At 37.8% G+C, this 19,817-nt stretch overlaps 1 protein-coding gene across 1 annotated transcript in view; it reads left to right on the top strand.

Annotated features, from left to right (window-relative positions):
* The first annotated feature begins 9,350 nt into the window (after window positions 1–9,350).
* FNBP1L (formin binding protein 1 like) overlaps window positions 9,351–19,817 on the top strand; it is a 126,090-nt gene continuing 115,623 nt past the window's right edge. The window contains 1 exon segment of the mRNA XM_082477579.1: window positions 9,351–9,594. Within this exon segment, the coding sequence (XP_082333705.1) occupies window positions 9,571–9,594 (24 nt within the window). The 5' untranslated portion in view covers window positions 9,351–9,570.

Below are 19,817 nucleotides of genomic sequence, written 5' to 3'. Positions count from 1 at the left end.
CCTTTATCTATAGTCAACTTCAAAGCTATGTAGAACATGGATTTTTATTTATTTATGGGAAACTTTGATATTTGTTTATTAATGTTAATTGAGTACCTATTCTGTGCCACGAATAGATCTGTCCTCAAAGGAGACAGACAAGTAAAAAGATTATTTGAATTGTAATCTGCTTAGAGGACAATAAGAACATACAAAGAAGCATCAAGTTCAAAGTCAGAAGAGTAAAGAAGAGGGAAAGGAAGATTCATAGAAGACTTCTCAGAGTTTATCACATGTGAGGTTTGCCCTTTAGAACTTGTAAGAGTTAACCAGATGGAGAGGGACACATGCACAGAGGCGTGAGAGAGTACCCAGACAGTTGTGGAACTAACGGCAGTTGGGTACGGCTGGAGTTTAGGAACAAGGGCAGGGGAAAGTAGGAGATGGGTGGAGGGTTAGTTAGAGGCCATATATATCATGAAGGTTCTTGAATATTATCATTCTAGAGAAAATACAAAATTCACAGCTCTGTAATGTTTCTTTTTCTTAAAAATGCCAACTTAAGGATTTTAGGGTTACCATCCTGGGCTCTTTTAACCAACGAAATATTTAGGATCTATCAAGGGAAAATTTGGACCACTGTCTTCCAAAGAATCAATGAAATATTACCAATATGACCTCAGAAATTAAATTTGGAGGCTGAAGAAGGATTTCTGAGAATGCCCAGGACTACTGTCAATAGAAGAATACCAGACACTATTTTCTACGACACAGGTTCATAATAACATCCAGAGTTGTTTTTGTAAATGAACCAAATGCATTGCATACACTGTGGTGCAGTCATGTAATTTGTGGCCTTCATTTCCTCTGGATACAATGGGCCTGAAATAGAACACTAAGAAAAGGGAATAAAAATTAATTTTTTCTCAGATTTTATGTTTGCCAATTCTGCTGAAATGGAGAGAAGCATGGGTAAAGAAGAGACACCATTTCTTTAGGCAAATTTCAGGAGAATGACCCAAGTACTGCTCTAGCACACTCAGGTGGGAGCAGTTTTCTCTTTGCAGATTTAATCCTGAAAACTGTAGTCATTCCCTGAACATTGAAGGACATCTGCTGAGTAGTAGGTAGGATGAGGTTGTCAAAGTTCAGAAATAGCCAAAGTAAAACCAATGAATCACTGAAGTAGTAATTAGTAAAAGTTTATTGTGCACACACCAAAAAAACAGTCTGCAAACCAGGAGCACTCAAACCAGAACATGGAATGAGGCTCAGCGGTATATTATTATAAAGCAGCTTATATAGTGAGAAAACAGTACTATTTGTTCTTTGCAGTGGTTGGTTATAATATTAAAATTTTCAGTGGTTACATCATATCAACCTTGGGAAACAGTTCAAGTTTTGCTTATGATTTCCAGAGGCATAAGCAAGAAATGACCCAGGTCAGCTTAGTCTCCCCAAACAAGCTAAATTAAGCTTAATTTCTATGCCAAACTGATTTTGTCTGCTCGGAATTTTCAAGGCTGGTCTCCTTTTGTTTTTAACAAGGTAAATTGTGAACAGGTGGGGCTGTCTCCTGACCCAGGCTGGGAGAATTCCTATGATTCCTGAACACTAGGAAGAGTTTCCAGGAGTGGCAGATTCTTGCTAAGCCTGGCCCCACCCACTAGAAGTGCAGAAAAGGCAGGTTACTTAATAGAGGGGTGAGCAACTCCTCAATTACTCCATGGTGTACTCCAGTGGCCCAAAACATTAATCTGGACTCTGCTCTCTGGAACCTTCAACTTAAACATCGAGCTGTTTCCTGTCTCACCACCCCAGAGCGTGGACGGGTTTGACTCAACCCCTGTCAGTTCTACACAGATACCCTCCAGCATAGCTAAAGTGAGTCATTCATGTTCTGGGTCTTTCTTGGGGAATACAGGGAATGGTATGTGTGTGAGTGTAGAGTGTGTATATTTGCATTTTTTTTTTCCCCCTTTGGCAAATGCCATAGAACAGTGTGTGTGTGATTTCGATGTATAATCAAAATACTTTGGGGAGTTAAAAAAAGAAAAAAAAAGAACCACAGACATATACAAACATTATGGCCCAACCACTGGAAATTTAGAAATTCTGACTTAATAGGCCTAGAGGCTTAGGCACTGTTGTTATTTTTGTAGTTTTAAATAGATAACGTGGACAATATAATAAAATTAAATGGTACAAAAAAGTAATAATGAGAAGTAAGACATCTTTTCACCCTAGTCTCCAAATTCCCCTCTCCAGAGGGAACCACTACCTTCAGTTTCTTGTGTGTCCTTCCAGAGGTATTCCCTGCATATATATGCATATTTACAAATTCCTCCCTTTAAACAAAAATGATAGCATCCTCTAACCACTGTTCTCAACCTAGTCAGGCACAAAATTTTTAGTAAACTCTCCAAGAGATTTTGAAGCAAATTCTTCATTAAGAGCGACTGAAAAAAGCTATGCTTTTGTTCCTCAGAAAAAGCTATAGACACATTTATTTAAAATCTTTTACATCCAATTTCAAGTGCTTACTGACTACCTCAAACCCATGGTCTAAATTCATCTGGTTAAAAGTCCCTGACCTAGGGTGTTCAAGATCAGCCTGAGTACTTAGCATTGACAGATAAAGTACAGGATGTCCAGTTAACTCTCAATTTCAGATAGACAACAAATAATTTTTTACTGTAAGTATGTCCCATGTAATATTTGCAATATCTGAAACAAATTTAACTGGGAGTCCTGTATTTTTATTTGCTAAATAAGGCAACTCCACAGAAAATTTTGATCCACTGGAAACGATTCCAACTAATTCTGTCTAGAATGTCCTGTATTGGAGATGACCTAGATTATAATTATAGGACCAGGCTCTTCAGGCTAAAGCCAAATACTCAGAGTTTAACCAGAAATTGGATAGCTGTTGGCTCATTTCAAAATACGTGGCTTTAACTTGCTGTTTTATCTAATAAGATAGAACTGTATTATACAATAAAGTGATCACTGAAATAAAAATACCTTGAATTTACATATAGTAGATTATTTTACTTTCAAAAAACTTAAAATATCTAAGATCTGAGCTATTTTGGTCCTTAAAATGAGCATTAAAATCTTAGCTAATTGGGTTTGGATAAGGATGAAGAGAACCAGCCTAGAGGTAAGTTTTTGTTGTTGTTGTTGTTGTTTTTAAGTGTAACTGACATACAACATTATATTAGTTTCAGGTGTACAACATAATTTGACATTTGTATACATTGTGAAATGATCACCACAATGTCTCATTAGAGGTAACTTTTCCTTATTAATTATTTAAATCATTTTTATTATCAACAAAAGTAATATTAAGCATCGAGTTAATATTACTTGATTAAGCATAGGTAGTATAAAATCCTGACATGGACGATGCAAAATTGTGATTTATGACTTTTAAAGTAAATCAATAACATATTAATAAAAATAATAAATATCAAATGACAAAGACTTACAAATGTTAGAATCCTAATATGAAGACAGTAGAAACAAGGGTTACCATAATGGGTATGATTCTGTTACATAGGAAATGAAGAAAAAATTATAATCTGGTTAGATCCTGAGTATTCCAAATACATCTGAATGGACTCAGTAAAATTAAATTTTATTATTCCATTTTAGAATTGTTCTCACTTAGTAGCTAATGGTATATTTTCATTTCCTTCACTGTAATCTGCGTAGGATTTCGACAGTGGTGTGCTGATGTTTAACAATTAGTTCTCCAAGGGAAAAACCAACCCTGATTTATAATATTTGCCGATTTCCATGGGGTAAACACTCTCACCATGACAGATGCTAATCTAACATTTCTAGTAACCTGTTTGCAAAATTCCTGAAAACTTAACAGTGGCTCTTATGAGCCTGTAAAAGCTGGTTGTATTTCTATAAGTGCATATGATACACCTGATTTGACTTCATAAAAAGAAAATAGAGAACTAGGTGTTCTTTTTGTTAACTGATGTGCATATCTTGAAATTTTGTCAACAAGCCCCCCACCCAAAAGAACCCTACAACAACAACAGCAAAAAAAGGAACACTTTAAGAATTTAATCAGTGGAAGTTTTGAATGGGTTTGCAAAGGTTTAATAAACACCTGAAGAAATCTGTTACTTTTGTTCTACCAGGTCTCCTGGCTCTAAGGAGAATTTAACTTAAATAAATACCTAAATGCTTTTAGAGTTACAAAGTTCCATAATGACCAGTGGGAAAAAACCAATCATCATAGAAAACTGGAAATGAGTTACCCCTTTAAGCAAATCTATTCCGTTTGATTTATGTGGAATTTTCTTTTACTTTTACTTTTTGCCAAGTTTCATGAGAGCAGTTATATAAAATGCTTTAACTGGATTCAATAATGGAGAGCAGAATCCCCAAAGACAAAATAGTAGGTGGTTTTCTTTCTTTCTCTTCAGTGAGCCACCTTAAAGTATGCTCTTGACGTTTTGAATTTCTTCCTATTCCTGCTTAGGAAAACTGTTAGTGCAGAAAGTAGTGATAACTGTTAACTAGCCAGTACCATTCTTCAGTTGGCTGTGTGGGTCAGTATTCTAGTGTGATCCCATTTCTGGTGTGGTGCTCCATTTGAAGCATTAAAACAGAGGTGCCGGGGCTTCCCTGGTGGCGCAGTGGTTGAGAATCTGCCTGCCAATGCAGGGGACACGGGTTCGAGCCCTGGTCTGGGAAGATCCCACATGCCGCGGAGCAACTGGGCCCGTGAGCCACAACTATTGAGCCTGCGCGTCTGGAGCCTGTATTCCGCAACAAGAGAGGCCAGGATAGTGAGAGGCCCGCGCACCGCGATGAAGAGTGGCCCCCGCTCGCCGCAACTGGAGAAAGCCCCTAGCACAGAAACGAAGACCCAACACAGCCAAAAATAAATAAATAAAAACAAATTTATAAAAAAAAAAAAAAAAAAAAAAAAAAAAAAAAAAAAACAGAGGTGCCAAGTACACTGCCTTGATATACGTCCTAAAGGTAATTTTAGTTTGATTGTTCTGGCCATCCTATGTAGGCAATAATTCTATTTGTGGACACTGCCTCCATAGTTTTATTTTTAAGACATAGTTTTAAGATATTTAAATGACAAGAAAGGAATTGCCATTGTTTATGCCGGAGATTGTTTCCTTTCAATGGTGGAAATTATGTATGATTGGTAACCATTTGTGGATGGGACATTGATGCACATATGCATAGGAATGTTCTCTATGCTCCAAATATTAAGTTGATCTAAAGCTTTATTTTTTCTTTGGAAACACTCTTCAAAAAAGTGTTTAAGACATTACTAACTTTATACATGGAATAAACTTTTGCAAAAATTTAATTTTGACAAGAGATTGATTTATGGTTGGAGGTTGATACATTTGGACAAGTAAATTATTCTATATTCTAGAATGTAGCAGTGAACAACTGTGTTTCACAATTTGACTTAATAAGGAAATTCATGCCAGGAATTTTTTTATTGAGGTATAGTTGACGTGCAATATTACATAAGTTTCAGGTGTACAACATTGTGATTCACAATTTTTAAAGGTTACATTCCATTTATAATTATTATAAATATTGGTTATACTTTCTGTGCTGTACTATATATCCTTGTAGCTTACTTATTTTATACATAGTAGTTTTTACCTCTTAATCCCCTACCCCTACCTTGCTCCTCCCCCTTTCCCTCTCTCCACTGGTAACCACTAGTTTTCTATATCTGTAAGTCTGTTTCTTTTTTGTAATATTCACTAGTTTGTTTTATTTTTCAGATTCCACACATAAATGATAAAACAGAATTTGTCTCTCTCTGTCTGACTTACTTCACTTAACACAGTACCCTCCAAGGCCATCCGTGTTGTTGCAAATGGCAAAATTTCAGTCTTTTTTTATGGCTGAGTAGTATTCCATCGTGACATATATATGTGTATATATATATATATGTATATGTTTATCTATATCTATATCTATATCTATATCTGCTACGAATATTGGAGTGCATGTATATTTTCAAATTAGTGTTTTTGTTTTTTTTGGATATTTACCCAGGAGTGGGATTGCTGGGTCATCTGTTAGTTCTATTTTTAGTTTTTTTTAAAAAATTTATTTATTTTTGGCTGCGTTGGGTCTTCGTTGCTGCGTGCGGGCTTTCTCTAGTTGTGCTGAGCAGGGGCTACTCTTTGCTGTGGTGCGCAGCCTTCTCATTGCAGTGGCTTCTCTTGTTGTGGAGCACAGGCTCTAGGCACGCAGGCTTCAGTAGTTGTGGCATGTGGCTCAGTAGTTGTGGCTCGCGGGCTCTAGAGCGCAGACTCAGTAGCTGTGGCGCACGGGCTTATTTGTTCCGCGGCATGTGGGATCTTCCTGAACCAGTGCTTGAACCCGTGTCCCCTGCATTGGCAGGCAGATTCCCCATTACTGCGCCACAAGGGAAGCCCTATTTTTAGTTTTTTGAGAAACCTCCATACTGTTTTCCACAGTGGCTGCACCAATTTACATTCCCACTAACAGTGTGTGAGGGTTCCCTTTTCTCCACATCCTCACCAACATCTGTTATTTGTGTTCTTTTTTGATGATAGCCATTCTGACAGATGTGAGATGATATTTCACTATGGTTTTAATTTGCATTTTCTGATGATTAACGATGTTGAACACCTTTTCATGTGCCTGTTGGCCATCTGTATGTCTTTCATGCCAGGAAAAATTGAAACTGAAAAGAGCATTAGCTAAATGTTTATTACATAAAGAATTATAAAAAGGGCTTACATTTGAATTAATACAAGACAAAAATATGCAAAAGAAAATGCAACACTTTAATGGCTTATCATGGAGCAGAGTTCAAATATATGCCTGAGGATAAAATGCATTAAATGAAAGTTATTTTTCATAATTAATAAAAAGACAGTATAATACTTTTTAAAATTGCTAATAAGCTTGTGTAATTTGAGCTCCTTCAAGTTTACTTGGTACAGTGGCTCCATTGTAAAAATATATAGCGAAAGTTAGAAGAGTATTATTTCCTCGATTCCTTCTTAGTGTTGATTACCTTATAAAATATGTAATTTGAAACAGAAACTATGTGGTGATGGATTGCCAAATAGGTCAAGTAGCAAAAAGATACAAGATAATTGGTTGGACAGAATTTTATCACGATGCAAAATATGATTTGGGGGTAGTATCTGGAAAGTATTAATAATAGATTGCTGTTATACCAAAGAGATTTTGCTTTCAAGATGCTAAAAGTTATGTTTTACCATTTTTAGAGATAAAAATGATGTGTTTGAACTGCTCACAAAATACCTTGTCATGGGTCCATAAAGAATAAATCTTATATACAAAAATAATTTAGTACCCAATGTATTCTGTTTATGTTAAAAGTCAGCAACCTTATAAACTGCCATGCTGATAATATATATTTGTGTACGTGACTATATATGTGTGTGTAAAACACCTCTGGATGTTTGTTAGCTAAAATGCCCCTATACTATTTTAGAGATTTGTTATGAAAAGGAACACTCTGAAATCTGATTGATCTTCATTATTTTCATAACAAAATATAACACAAAACATACTTTTTTTTGTTGTGATAGTTTCCACTTTTAATAAGTTTTGCTTAAAGAGTTTGTTGACGTAAATAGTGAATTTCAGTATCATGAAAGAATTTTGTAAGTTAAATAATTATTTGGGGATTATAAATTTAAGTTGGTTATATTAATTATATTTAAATTTATGATAATGTAGACTAACAGAATTTTTTTCTGAGTTTGATGCCCCCAAACCTAACTTTTTGAAGAGAAATTAATTGTTCTAAGTGTGGAGTTCTGTTCAGACGTTTTGGAAGAAGAAAAATGCTCATCTAGGAGATAAGACTTTATGTTCAGTTGGGGAATTGTGTAAACAGTATGGTTGAGGATAATCTTTGCTGTGAATGGTAGATTATTTTACTTTGAAATGGAAAGCACAATTTTTTTTAAAGGGCTGGGAGAGGTAGATAGTAGTGTTAGGTGACATAAATAACCTTGAAGGAAATAGAAAAATGTTGGAAAGAGAAAGTGTTTAGTCAATGCTTAACAGCCTTTTCACTGCATGGCACACGAGCATTTAAATATTGGTGACAACCCACTTGGAAGAGGTATTTGTATGCTGGAGCTGGACTCAGAGAACTGCAGCAAACAATTTAGCAAGAGTGGTGGCTGGAAGGTCAGTAGGGCTCAGGATATTTGCCTCAAGGCCAAGAGGAAGTACAGCTAGGCAGGGACAAGGATTAAAGCGGAAGAGATTGGGGCACCTGAGCAGGCCCTATAATGGGGGGAGTTTCGAATGCTGACTAGCCGGTTGGGAGAACTTAAGACATAGCTATCAAGACACACTGAGGAGTACTTTACTACTAGTGACTGGACTGAACTCTGTGCGTGTGTATGTGTGTGTGTGGTGTTTCGGAGACAAGCAATTAATGCTCAAGCATAAGTTAGGGAGTTGCTAAGCGTACTTGATGTCTTATAGCAACAAGTCAAACTTGCCGACTGCAGTTAATGATTACTCAGAGAGGCCGGGAAGTAACTCCACAGAGAAAAAAGGAAATGGTGGACCTGCATCCAAGGTTCCAATATTCTGAGTGAGAGATATCTGAAGTTCGGAAGAGGCTCTTTGCACTACTGGTTAGGAATCTGCCTCCCACCCAACTCCTCCACGCACGAGGTGCCCATTCCAGAAAGGGGGCAAGCTCAGTTCTCCTTTCCTGCAGGTGACAGCTCGGGTCACATTTGTGCATGTCTTCCATCTCCTGTCATGGCAACATTCCCAAATGAATGCCGAAAGATCTGCCTCTTTTTATGATTTCCTGACAGAACTTATAAAATTAAAATGTTTTGTTAAAAACAGAATCAGGGGCAAGTTGCCTTCTCCTTTGACGCTCTACACGTTTCAGTGATTCCCAAGATCACTTTAACCATTAAGACTTTTTTCTTATAAATAGACTACAACTCTTCACAATCTAAACCCAAGGATTTGGATGAGGTTTCCTTGTCTGGGTTTCTCCCAAGTGAAGGAGGCAAGAGGCAGGAAGGAGTTGCCTCATTTAAGGGGGCTCAGGGTAGAGAAGGGCTGTGGGCGACTTTTCCTTCTCTCCCTTTCCTTCTTGGAGACAGATATTCGAATGACGGCGGCGGTGGGATAGTCCGAGCCAGGAGGTATGGAAAGCAAGAGACTGGGCACGAGGGAAGAGCCGATAATGGGTAAACCCTTCGGCGAGGAGACCCTGCCAGCCTCCGCCAGGCGGGCGCGGGTCCGCCCCAATCCCAGGGTGCATCGCGCCCCGCCCCCTCCCCTCTCCGCGTCCCGCCTCCCCTCAGCCCGGGCCCCCTCCCCGCAGGCTTCGGGAGGCGGGGACGCGGCGTCGGCGGCTTCGCCAGTCGCGTCTTTCTCCCTCACTGGGGAAACCGGCGGTGGCGGCACCTTCGGAGGCTGAGCAGCTGAGCCGGGAGCCCGCCAGTGGGAGGTCGGACAGACTGACTGCAGAGCCGACAGACGGACGGACAGCGGGGCAGCCAGACGGCTCGAGTCGCCTCAAGTTCCGCCATGAGCTGGGGCACGGAGCTTTGGGTGAGTCCGGGAGAGGGGCGCCCAGCGCGAACCCCGGCCCCGGAGGGGCTCGGGCTGGGCAGGCGCCGCTGGCCGTCGGCGGCCAGAGCGCGTCGGGCCATCCCCGGCGCTGGTGTTGGCGGAGGGTGGGGGTCCCGCTCCTCTTTGTGTGCAGACTCCTCTTCCCTCTCGGCCGGGACTTGAGAGGCTGCTGGTCCGCTCTCCCGCCCTTGCCGCGGCGGTGAGGCTGAGGGCAGAGGCTTGGACGGCTGGGGAAGCGGCCCGCGGGCTGCCGCGTCCGCCGCCATCCTCTCCTGTCCCCTCTCCCTCCTCCGCCTTCACTTTCCGGACGCCTGGCTCCGTGCCGGGCCGCGCTTCTCTGCCTTTGTATCTCCCCTCCCGTAGGCGGGGGAGGGGCCCATTGTCCCGAAAGGGCGCTGTTAGCGGGCGGGGAGGGGGCTCGCCGCGGCCCCTAGCCCCGGCAAGGGTCCCCGGGGCGAGGGCGTCGCCGGGCTGGGGCGACGCGGGGAGCCGCGAGGCACCGCCCGCCGCCCTCGCCCCAGGTAGGGGGAGCTGGGAGGCTTTGTTCCGAGCCCGGCCTCCGGCCAGCCAGGCCCAACCCACACGCCCATTTCCCTCTCCTTGTCTCCGTTCTCTGACCGGGGTAGCTGCGGGGACTCCGGCTGGGCCACCCCTGGCTGCTACCTTGGGCCGGGGGGTTGGCTTTTGGGATATGAATTAAATTGAGTGATCGATGGGGAAGCCAATTTTGCCAAAAGGAGCGTACGGCTTCCCGATTGCTTTACTTCCCCTTCCGTTGTCCATTTTTCTCACTCCTTCTCCCGCTTTTCTTTCTCTTTCCTCCTTGCTTGTCTTGGGCGCTGAAGGCTCCAGACAATGCCCGGTCTCTGGCCAGGTGCGGGTGGACTGTAATAGGTCGGAGAATTCTCTCGCGACGCCTCCACAGAAGGGTGGAGGTGTGGAGGGCAGTGATTTCTCAGGTGCTCCCGAGGGACGGGGAAGCTGGGGGCGCTGTCCCGAGAGCCTCCTCATTTCAGCCACTCCTCTTTTTATCCCACCTGTGCATGTTTTCCGTGCCTTTTGTTAACCAGGATCTCGTGAAATCACTGCAGAGAAAAGAGGAGAAAGAACTTTTTCGTCTCCAGGCATACAGTTAGGGTGGCAATGAAGGCAGATCGGTTAATTGATCAGCCTTCATTGGGCACAGTGTTTTATGTTATTTTTCACATTTTATTCACAGATTGGGAATCTTAGAATTGAAAGAGACTTTAGAGTTCGTCTAGTTGAACACCTCCTTAGCAAGCCCAGGAATCTGCAGCGTTCTGGACAAGTGTTTGCCCAGTCTGTAAACACACCACCCAAGAGAAATTACCTAGGAGCCTCTCCATTACGTTCTTAGATAGCATTAATCGTTCTTGTATTGGGGGGGATTGTATAGTAAATTATGTGAGCTTTAATCTTTTACTTTGGTTAGATTCTCAGGCATTATTGATCTCTTCCCTTTGATTTAGTACATTCTCTAATTGATTATAGTATTTCCTAATTAAAGGAGATGGATATATTTCATTTTCCATTTTTATAATTAGAAAATATTTTAATTTTTACATACTTGTATGATCCATGTTTCAGAGGGAGCAAAAATATAAGCAGAATACTTTTAGAAAGTACAAGTAATAAAAAAGTGGAGGAATATTATTTAGATGTAACTCTTAATTTAGACTGGAAAAAATTGCTTTGTATCACACTGTAGAAAAGCAGTTTTAAGGAGGAACAAAATATTTTAGTGAAGACTAAAATGTGATTTTTAAAGCTTTAAAAAAATTTTAATTGAAGAATATAATACAATCAGAAGCAATTACCCATCTCCTGTAGTTTGGTTATTTACGTTCAGCATTTGAGTAGTTTTTCAGCAATTTAAAAAGGTAAACCATAGAAGAGATGGGAATTTCTGTTCTAACTAAAAATTGTTTTGTATCCTTTTGGAAATTATGAAAAATTTTAAAATTTTTCTCGTAAAACTTAATATATCTCCGTGTTTAAAATTTTTTTTTAGTGGTTTGAGGATTTGAGAGAAACATTTATTAGGAGTTAAATAATGTGGAATCAGCTAATATCAGTTGGATGCTTACACCTTACATAAATAGAAGTTGGTGTAGAGGACTATTGTTGGGACCAGAAGAGACCTTAGAAAAATTTGACTAGATTTCCTATTTTGTACTAATCTCAGTTTTGAAAAAGGATATTTTGTTTCCAGTAGATTGTAACAAACACCTGAACTGTGCTCTTGCCATTGAGGAATTTGAGGTTGGGAAAATCATCTTGAAAATTTGAATTTAGAAACCAGTTCTTATATTATTTTCATGTGTAGGATCACCTTACTGTCCCAGAGTTAAACTTTATTGAGAACATGTTACAAAAAAAATTATGATAAAATGCAGTTATGTACTCAAACTTAAGTTTATTTCTTATAATATTCATTGGCATTTATTGCTATCTCAGTCTTATGTTAAACTTGAGAATAAAGTAAAAAAATTAAAACCACTCTAATAGTGACTCTGGGGGACAGAACTGATAGTGATAGGCTAAATTGGTTGTGTCAGACTTTTGTTTGTGTAGTTGTGAGGGGATATGAATTAACTGGTAATAAATTTGAACTGTGCTTTAAGGGATTTCCTGTGTTCCGAGTGAGCATTTAAGCAAGGTAGTGAATATATATGCTAGAGACTCAGTTCTGGGTAATATAACGCAAAGAGATGACAGCGTCTTCATTTCTTCGGGATGCATTGTTTATTGTGTTGATTTCTTTATTACCATAGGAAGAATGGTTGGATCAAGAAGTCTAAATATGAATTAACAATTTTGCAAAGCATAGATTTTGTAATTATTAGCTCTTTTTACAAATAAGGAAATTAGAGATTGGAGAAGTTCTATGTTTAGTTAGTAAGTTTTATTTATTAGCAGATAGCCTTTTAGCTTTTTGAGGAGCCAGTTAAAGTTAAAGTTCAATGGAAAAAAAAAATCAGTGTATGTATGGACTGCAAGTGTATAGATAGGAAAGAAAATGGCTGAGCACATCACATTCAAATCATGATTTATTAAAAAATTCCACTCCCTAACCCCCCGCCGGGGAATGAGGGGACTCGTCTGGAAATTAGGAAGTAGGTTCAAATGTCTGACTTAATTTATAGGGAACATATAAACCTTTTTTATGCCTTAGTTTCCTGGTCTATGATTTTTTTGTCCTTAGTTTTCAGAGTGTATAATTTAAAAGCCATTGTTATTTTCATCATATTTTTTAGCTAGGTGCATTTGACAAAGCTCATGATATCTTTTTAGAAGAAAGTGAAAAGTGTGCATTGCATGATAGATTCAGTGGATCCTTTATTTTACACTCCTAGTCTTAACCCTTTAATTTACTGCTTTATCTTTTTTCTCTATATAGCACTTTTACTTTAACACTTAAATTGTAAACTTACTAGACTTTTTGAGTCCTTGAGTGTAGGGACTGGGTTAATCTTTTTGTTTTCTCTAATACAATGCCTGTTGCTGATCATACATGTTTCGCCCAATTGAATTAGTAGTTCATTGCATTACCCAGAGTATTGATTACTGATTAATAATTGCATCCTTGAGGAAGTTTTTATGGTTCTGAAGGCCTTCGTAGGTGATGATAAATTAGTGGTCTAGTTAACAATTCAAGAAGGTCTTAACAATCTGAAGCCAAAATGATGAAGTTAAGTTTTAGTATTTCAGTTAACAATTTTTACAGATTGGGGAAGAACTGACCTCTAAAGGTAGTTGTTGTGAGTTTACCTGATAGGCTGATGATGTGACTGCCACAATAGCCGATGAAATGGTAACTCAACTTGCCGTGGTGATCATTTTGAAATGTTTAGAAATATCGAATCACTATGTTGTGTAACAGGAACTAACAGTGTTGTAGGTCAGTTATACTTCAAAAACAAGCTCATGGCGAGGTTAGATTTGTCGTGGGGGGAGGGTAGGGAGAAGGGGGAAATGGATGAAGGCAACCCAAAGGTATAAACTTCCAGTTATAAGTAAGTACTGGGGATGTAATGTACACGGTGGTAAATACAGTTAACACTGCTGTATGTTATATATGAAAGCTGTTAAGAGAGTGAATCCTAAGAATTCTCATCCCAAAGGAAAAAAAATTTTTTTTAGTTCTTTAATTTTGTATCTGTATGAGATGATGGATATTCACTGAACTTATTATGGTAATCATTTTATGATGCATGTAAGTCAAATCATTGTGCTGTACCTTAAACTTATACAGTGCTGCATGCCAATTATATCTCAGTAAAACTGAAGGGGGAAAAAACCCCCAAATAGCTGGTGAAATCTTAGGCCACATGTAGATTTTTCTAGAACAAAGGAATTTGGTCCCATTGTAGTCTATAGTGGTTAGACCAAATCTTAGTTTTACTTAAGATTTTTTTAGAAGGTGCTTATCTAGAGGAGGTTGACAAAGAGAACTCCTTATCATGTGAGCTCTATTGTTTTTTCAAAGGCCATGAAACTAGTGTAGGAATTTGGTTTGAAAAATGAAATAATTATTGAGTGTCTATTATGGGGAAGCGCTGTGTGATCTATGGTAAGATTTATTAAGGCTTATAATGTCAGACCTGCTGTGGAAAAACTTAAAGTCATTTTGAGGTGATATTACTTTCCTAACTCTAGAATATTCCCCTACGTTGATATCACTGTTCAGAATATCCTTTGTTGACCAATTCCTTCCCACCCCTTCCCTCCAGAGTACACATTCTGGATATTATCTTTCTTATGGGACTACCATCTTATATTTATTTCTTATATATTCAAATCTTTGGAAAATAGTAATGGTATAAATATTTATATCTTACATCCCTTTTTTTTGGGTAGAAATTGTTGTGTTCAAAACTGTATTACAGATATTGTCGTTACTAGTTAAGGAGGGTGACAGGCAATCAAGACACCCATTTATGCTACCATTCTGCCCTGACAATATTAAGGTGGAAGCTGGAGAGCTGCCTGTAACCAGTATCTCCTCTTCATTGCTAATTCTTTAAACCACTCATTTCTACTCCCCTTCCCTGCCTTTTATCTTAAAAAATGCACTCTCTTCTTCGCCTAATCTATAAAATACAGGTTTGGCTAGAAACTTAAAAGCCTGTTCTGCCTACTTTTCCTTATCAGCTCCTGTTTGCAGGCAGGAAATAGGACAAGAGAATAATAAAGGTTTGTAATTATGGAACATCTTCTATGTGTACCTACAAGTGGTATCTTATTTAATAATCTTCAACTTTAAGCATTTTCATCTCAATAGCAAAAAACAAAATATTCTTTTTTGGGGAACATAGTCATGTGCGTATTAAAAACTAGTAGGAAAATATTATGTAAAGGTTTTGTTTTATAGGAAGCAAAAACTTTTTCCATATATTAGCACTTTTTCCTTAAGTTCTTGATCGAGAACTAATCATCAGACTTTTAACAATACCTTGTGAAATATGTGAAATATTAGTATATATTTGTTATATGTTGAAAAAAACATAAATGTATAGAATCAGATTTTCCTGTTTTTGGCACACCATTATTTTGTTGTTTCTGTAGCGTAAAGTCATCTGTTTTATTCCTTTTGTATCCCTGTTGTATTCCTAATTTGTAGAAAATGAATAGGCATATAATAAGCAGTGAAATATTTGTTGAATGAGGGAATCAATGAATTGTTAGAACTTTATCATCAAACTATGTTTTGAAAACTAAGGTTATTTTAATGTTTTTTTCCCTAACATGTATAGGTCTAATACCTTTGTTTAATCTTAGGGATCCTTTTTATAATCTGAAATTTAATTACTTCTGTCTTTTCATATGAAATTTTTCTCAATTTATTTAGGTCTTGAGTTCTCGTCTCCTTAAATTGTTTGAGTACAAATGATTATCTTATTTATAGCCTATTTTATGGCCCTTTGGATTCTAAAAATGAAAACAGTGTTGTTATATGCTTTGACATTAGGGTTGTCATGTATGAATGATATGAATGTAAATGGTCTGAGACTTAATGAATTGGGAAAACATAAAAGATTGATTTTTCAGAGAGTACAGAAGTTACGGTGATTCTGAGAGATTTTTGAAAAATGTTACAGATGAACCGGTTTTCAGGGCAGAAGTTGAGACACAGATGTAGAGAACAAAAGTATGGACACCAAGGGGGGAGAACAGTGGTGGGGTGGGGATGGTGGTGTGATGAATTGGGCGATTGGGATTGACATGTATACACTGATGTGTATAAAATTGATGACTAATAAGAACCTGCAGTATAAAAAACAAACAAACAAACAAAAAACAACTAATACTAAACTTTCTTTGGGTTATTTGTATGGAAATATGTTAATATAAATGTTTCAGACATTACGTGAAATTTCTAAAAATCTTACATGTTCTGGTATAATGTTATAAGTCATAATTCTAGTTATTACTTTAAAATGTATATCTCAGAAATAACTAAAAAAAAATAAAAAAAATGTTAATGGTGGCTAGTTGAGATTTTTTTTCCATTATAAATTATAAAAATCAAAATCATTGAAACTGGTATGGTAAATTGCAACCATTACTTTTGAATCATCTTCTAGACTTAGACCATGAACTAAATTAGCATCCTTTACTATTTGTGAAAGCTGAATATAATTAATATTTGTTAACTTTTTTAATTTGAAAATTTTATTTCATCTTCATTTTAAATAAAAGCTTCATTAAATTATAACATTCATACATTAAAGTGTACAGTTTTTATATGTACGTTAAGATTTGAAAAAATAAAATAAATACACTCATTCATGTCACTCCCAACCAAGAGCAAGATACGGAAGTCTCACTTACGCCATCCCCAGTAAATAGCCCCCAAAGGTAATCAATCACTATTCTGACTTGCATTGCCATTGATTAGTTTTATAGGTTTTTTTAACCTCACAAAAATGATAATATGGTATGTACTCTACTTCACCTGACTTCTCCCATTTAATATGATCTCTTTGAGAATCATTCTGTGGTTAGTTTGTAGTGTTTCACTGTATATGTAGGATTTGTATTTTCTTCTGCCATGTGCCTGGGGTCACTCCTAGTCTGGGACCACCTTAAACCAAGTTCAGGGCTTGAAATTCCCTCGTGTGTTTGTTAGATTTTGTTTTTGTCCCCGTAGCTCTTGCAATGTTATCAAAACAAAAAATCCAAAATATCCTCAGGGCAAAAATAGGTGGTATATGCTTTTTTCCCTTTCTGGATTCTCATTTTTACTTCACTTGTGACTTTGTAATTCCTTATTGTCTTGGCTTGTTTTTTGGTGCTTTAAAATTTTTGGAATATATTTTATCCATATTTTAAAGTTCTTATCCAGTGGAATAGTGATAGTTGATCCAAATAACCTAGCCCGACACTACTGGAAACTGGAAATTCTTACATTGAGATTTTCGTTTTTGCTATTATATTTTTAATTTCTAAGAGCTGCTTTTTGTTTGTTTTCTGAACATACTTTTTTTTCTTTTGGCCATGCGGTGCAGCTTGTGGGATCTCAGTTCCCTGACTAGGGATTGAACATGGGCCACGGCAGTGAAAGCACTGAATCCTAGCCACTAGACCACCAGGGAACTCCCCTGAATGTACTTTTTTTTTTATAATTAAATTATTATATAATTTAGACAGTAAATATGGTCTTATTTTTGCTTCTTTCCAATAGAATACATTTGATCACTTTTTTTTTATACAGCAGGTTCTTATTAGTCATCAGTTTTATACACATCACTGTATACATGTCGATCCCAATCGCCCAATTCATCACACCACCCCCCCGCGGCTTTCCCCCCTTGGTGTCCATACGTTTGTTCTCTACATCTGTTGTCTCAATTTCTGCCCTGCAAACCGGTTCATCTGTGCCATTTTTCTAGGTTCCACATGTATGCGTTAATGTACAATATTTGTTTTTCTCTTTCTGACTTACTTCACTCTGTATGACAGTCTCTAGATCCATCCACGTCTCAACAAATGACCCAATTTCGTTCCTTTTTATGGCTGAGTAATATTCCATTGTATATATATACCACATCTTCTTTATCCATTCGTCTGTCCATGGGCATTTAAGTTGCTTCCATGACCTGGCTATTGTAAATAGTGCTGCAGTGAACATTGGGGTGCATGTGTCTTTCTGAATTGTGGTTTTCTCTGGGTATATGCCCAGCAGTGGGATTGCTGGATCATATGGTAATTCTATTTTTAGTTTTTTAAGGAATCTCCATAGTGGCTGTATCAATTTACATTCCCACCAACAGTGCAAGAGGGTTCCCTTTTCTCCACACCCTCTCCAGCATTTGTTGTTTGTAGATTTTCTGATGACCATTCTAACTGGTGTGAGGTGATATCTCATTGTAGTTTTGATTTGCATTTCTCGAATAATTAGTGATGTTGAGCAGCTTTTCATGTGCTTCTTGGCCATCTGTATTTCTTCTTTGGAGAAATGTCTATTTAGGTCTTCCGCCCATTTTTGGATTGGGTTGTTTGTTTTTTTAAAATTGAGCTGAATGAGCTGTTTATATATTTTGGAGATTAATCCTTTGTCCGTTGATTCGTTTGCAAATATTTTCTCCCATTCTGCAGGTTGTCTTTTCGTCTTGTTTATGGTTTCCTTTGCTGTGCAGAAGCTTTGAAGTTTCATTAGGTCGCATTTGTTTATTTTTGTTTTTATTTCCATTTCTCTAGGAAGTGGGTCAAAAAGGATCTTGCTGTGATTTATGTCAGAGTGTTCTTCCTATGTTTTCCTCTAAGAGTTTTATAGTGTCCGGTCTTACATTTAGGTCTCGAATCCATTTTGAGTTTATTTTTGTGTATGGTGTTAGGGAGTGTTCTAATTTCATTCTTTTATGTGTAGCTGTCCAGTTTTGCCAGCACCACTTATTGAAGAGACTGTCTTTTCTCCATTGTATATCCTTGCCTCTTTTGTCATAGATTAGTTGACCATAGGTGCGTGTTTTTATCTCTGTGCTTTCTATCTTGTTCCAATGATCTATATTTCTGTTTCTGTACCAATGCCATATTGTCTTGATTACTGTAGCTTTGTACTATAGTCTGAAGTCAGGGAGTCTGATTCCTCCAGCTCAGTTTTTTCCCCTCAAGACTGCTTTGGCTATTTGGGGTCTTTTGTGTCTCCATACAAATTTTAAGATTTTTTGTTCTAGTTCTGTAAAAAATGCCATTGGTAATTTGATAGGGATTGCATTGAATCTGTAGATTGCTTTGGGTAGTATAGTCATTTTCACAATATTGATTCTTCCAATCCAAGAGCATGGTATATCTCTCCATCTGTTGGTATCATCTTTAATTTCTTTCATCAGTGTTTTATAGTTATCTGCATACAGGTCTTTTGTCTCCCTAGATAGGTTTATTCCTAGGTATTTTATTCTTTTTGTTGCAGTGGTAAATGGGAGTGTTTCCTTAATTTCTCTTTCAGATTTTTCATCATTAGTGTATAAGAATGCAGGCGATTTCTGTGCATTAATTTTGTATCCTGAAACTTTACCAAATTCATTGATTGGCTCTAGTAGTTTTCTGGTGGCATCTTTAGGATTCTCTATGTATAGTATCATGTTATCTGCAAACAGTGACAGTTTTACTTCTTCTTTTCCAAATTGTATTCCTTTTACTTCTTTTTCTTCTCTGATTGCCATAGCTAGGACTTCCAAAACTATCTTGAATAATAGTGGTGAGAGTGGACATCCTTGTCTTGTTCCAGATCTTAGAGGAAATGCTTTCAGTTTTTCTCCATTGAGAATGATGTTTGCTGTGGGTTTGTCGTATATGGCCTTTATTATGTTGAGGTAGGTTCCCTCTATGCCCACTTTCTGGAGAGTTTTTATCATAAATGGGTGTTGAATTTTGTCGAAAGCTTTTTCTGCATCTATTGAGACGATCATATGGGTTTTTTTCTTCAATTTGTTAATATGGTGTATCACATTGATTGATTTGTGCATATCGAAGAATCCTTGCATTCCTGGGATAAATCCCACTTGATGATGGTGTATGATCCTTTTAACGTGTTGTTGGATTCGGTTTGCTAGTATTTTGTTGAGGATTTTTGCATCTATATTCATCAGTGATACTGGTCTGTAATTTTCTTTTTTTGTAATATCTTTGTCTGGTTTTGGTATCAGGGTGATGGTGGCCTCATAGAATGAGTTTGG

The sequence above is a fragment of the Balaenoptera physalus genome (genome assembly GCF_965194825.1).
Source record: "Balaenoptera physalus genome assembly, chromosome: 1".
Taxonomy (NCBI): Eukaryota; Metazoa; Chordata; class Mammalia; order Artiodactyla; family Balaenopteridae; genus Balaenoptera; species Balaenoptera physalus.
Note: the sequence above shows the minus strand (reverse complement) of the source record. Positions and strands in the feature narration are given on the sequence as shown.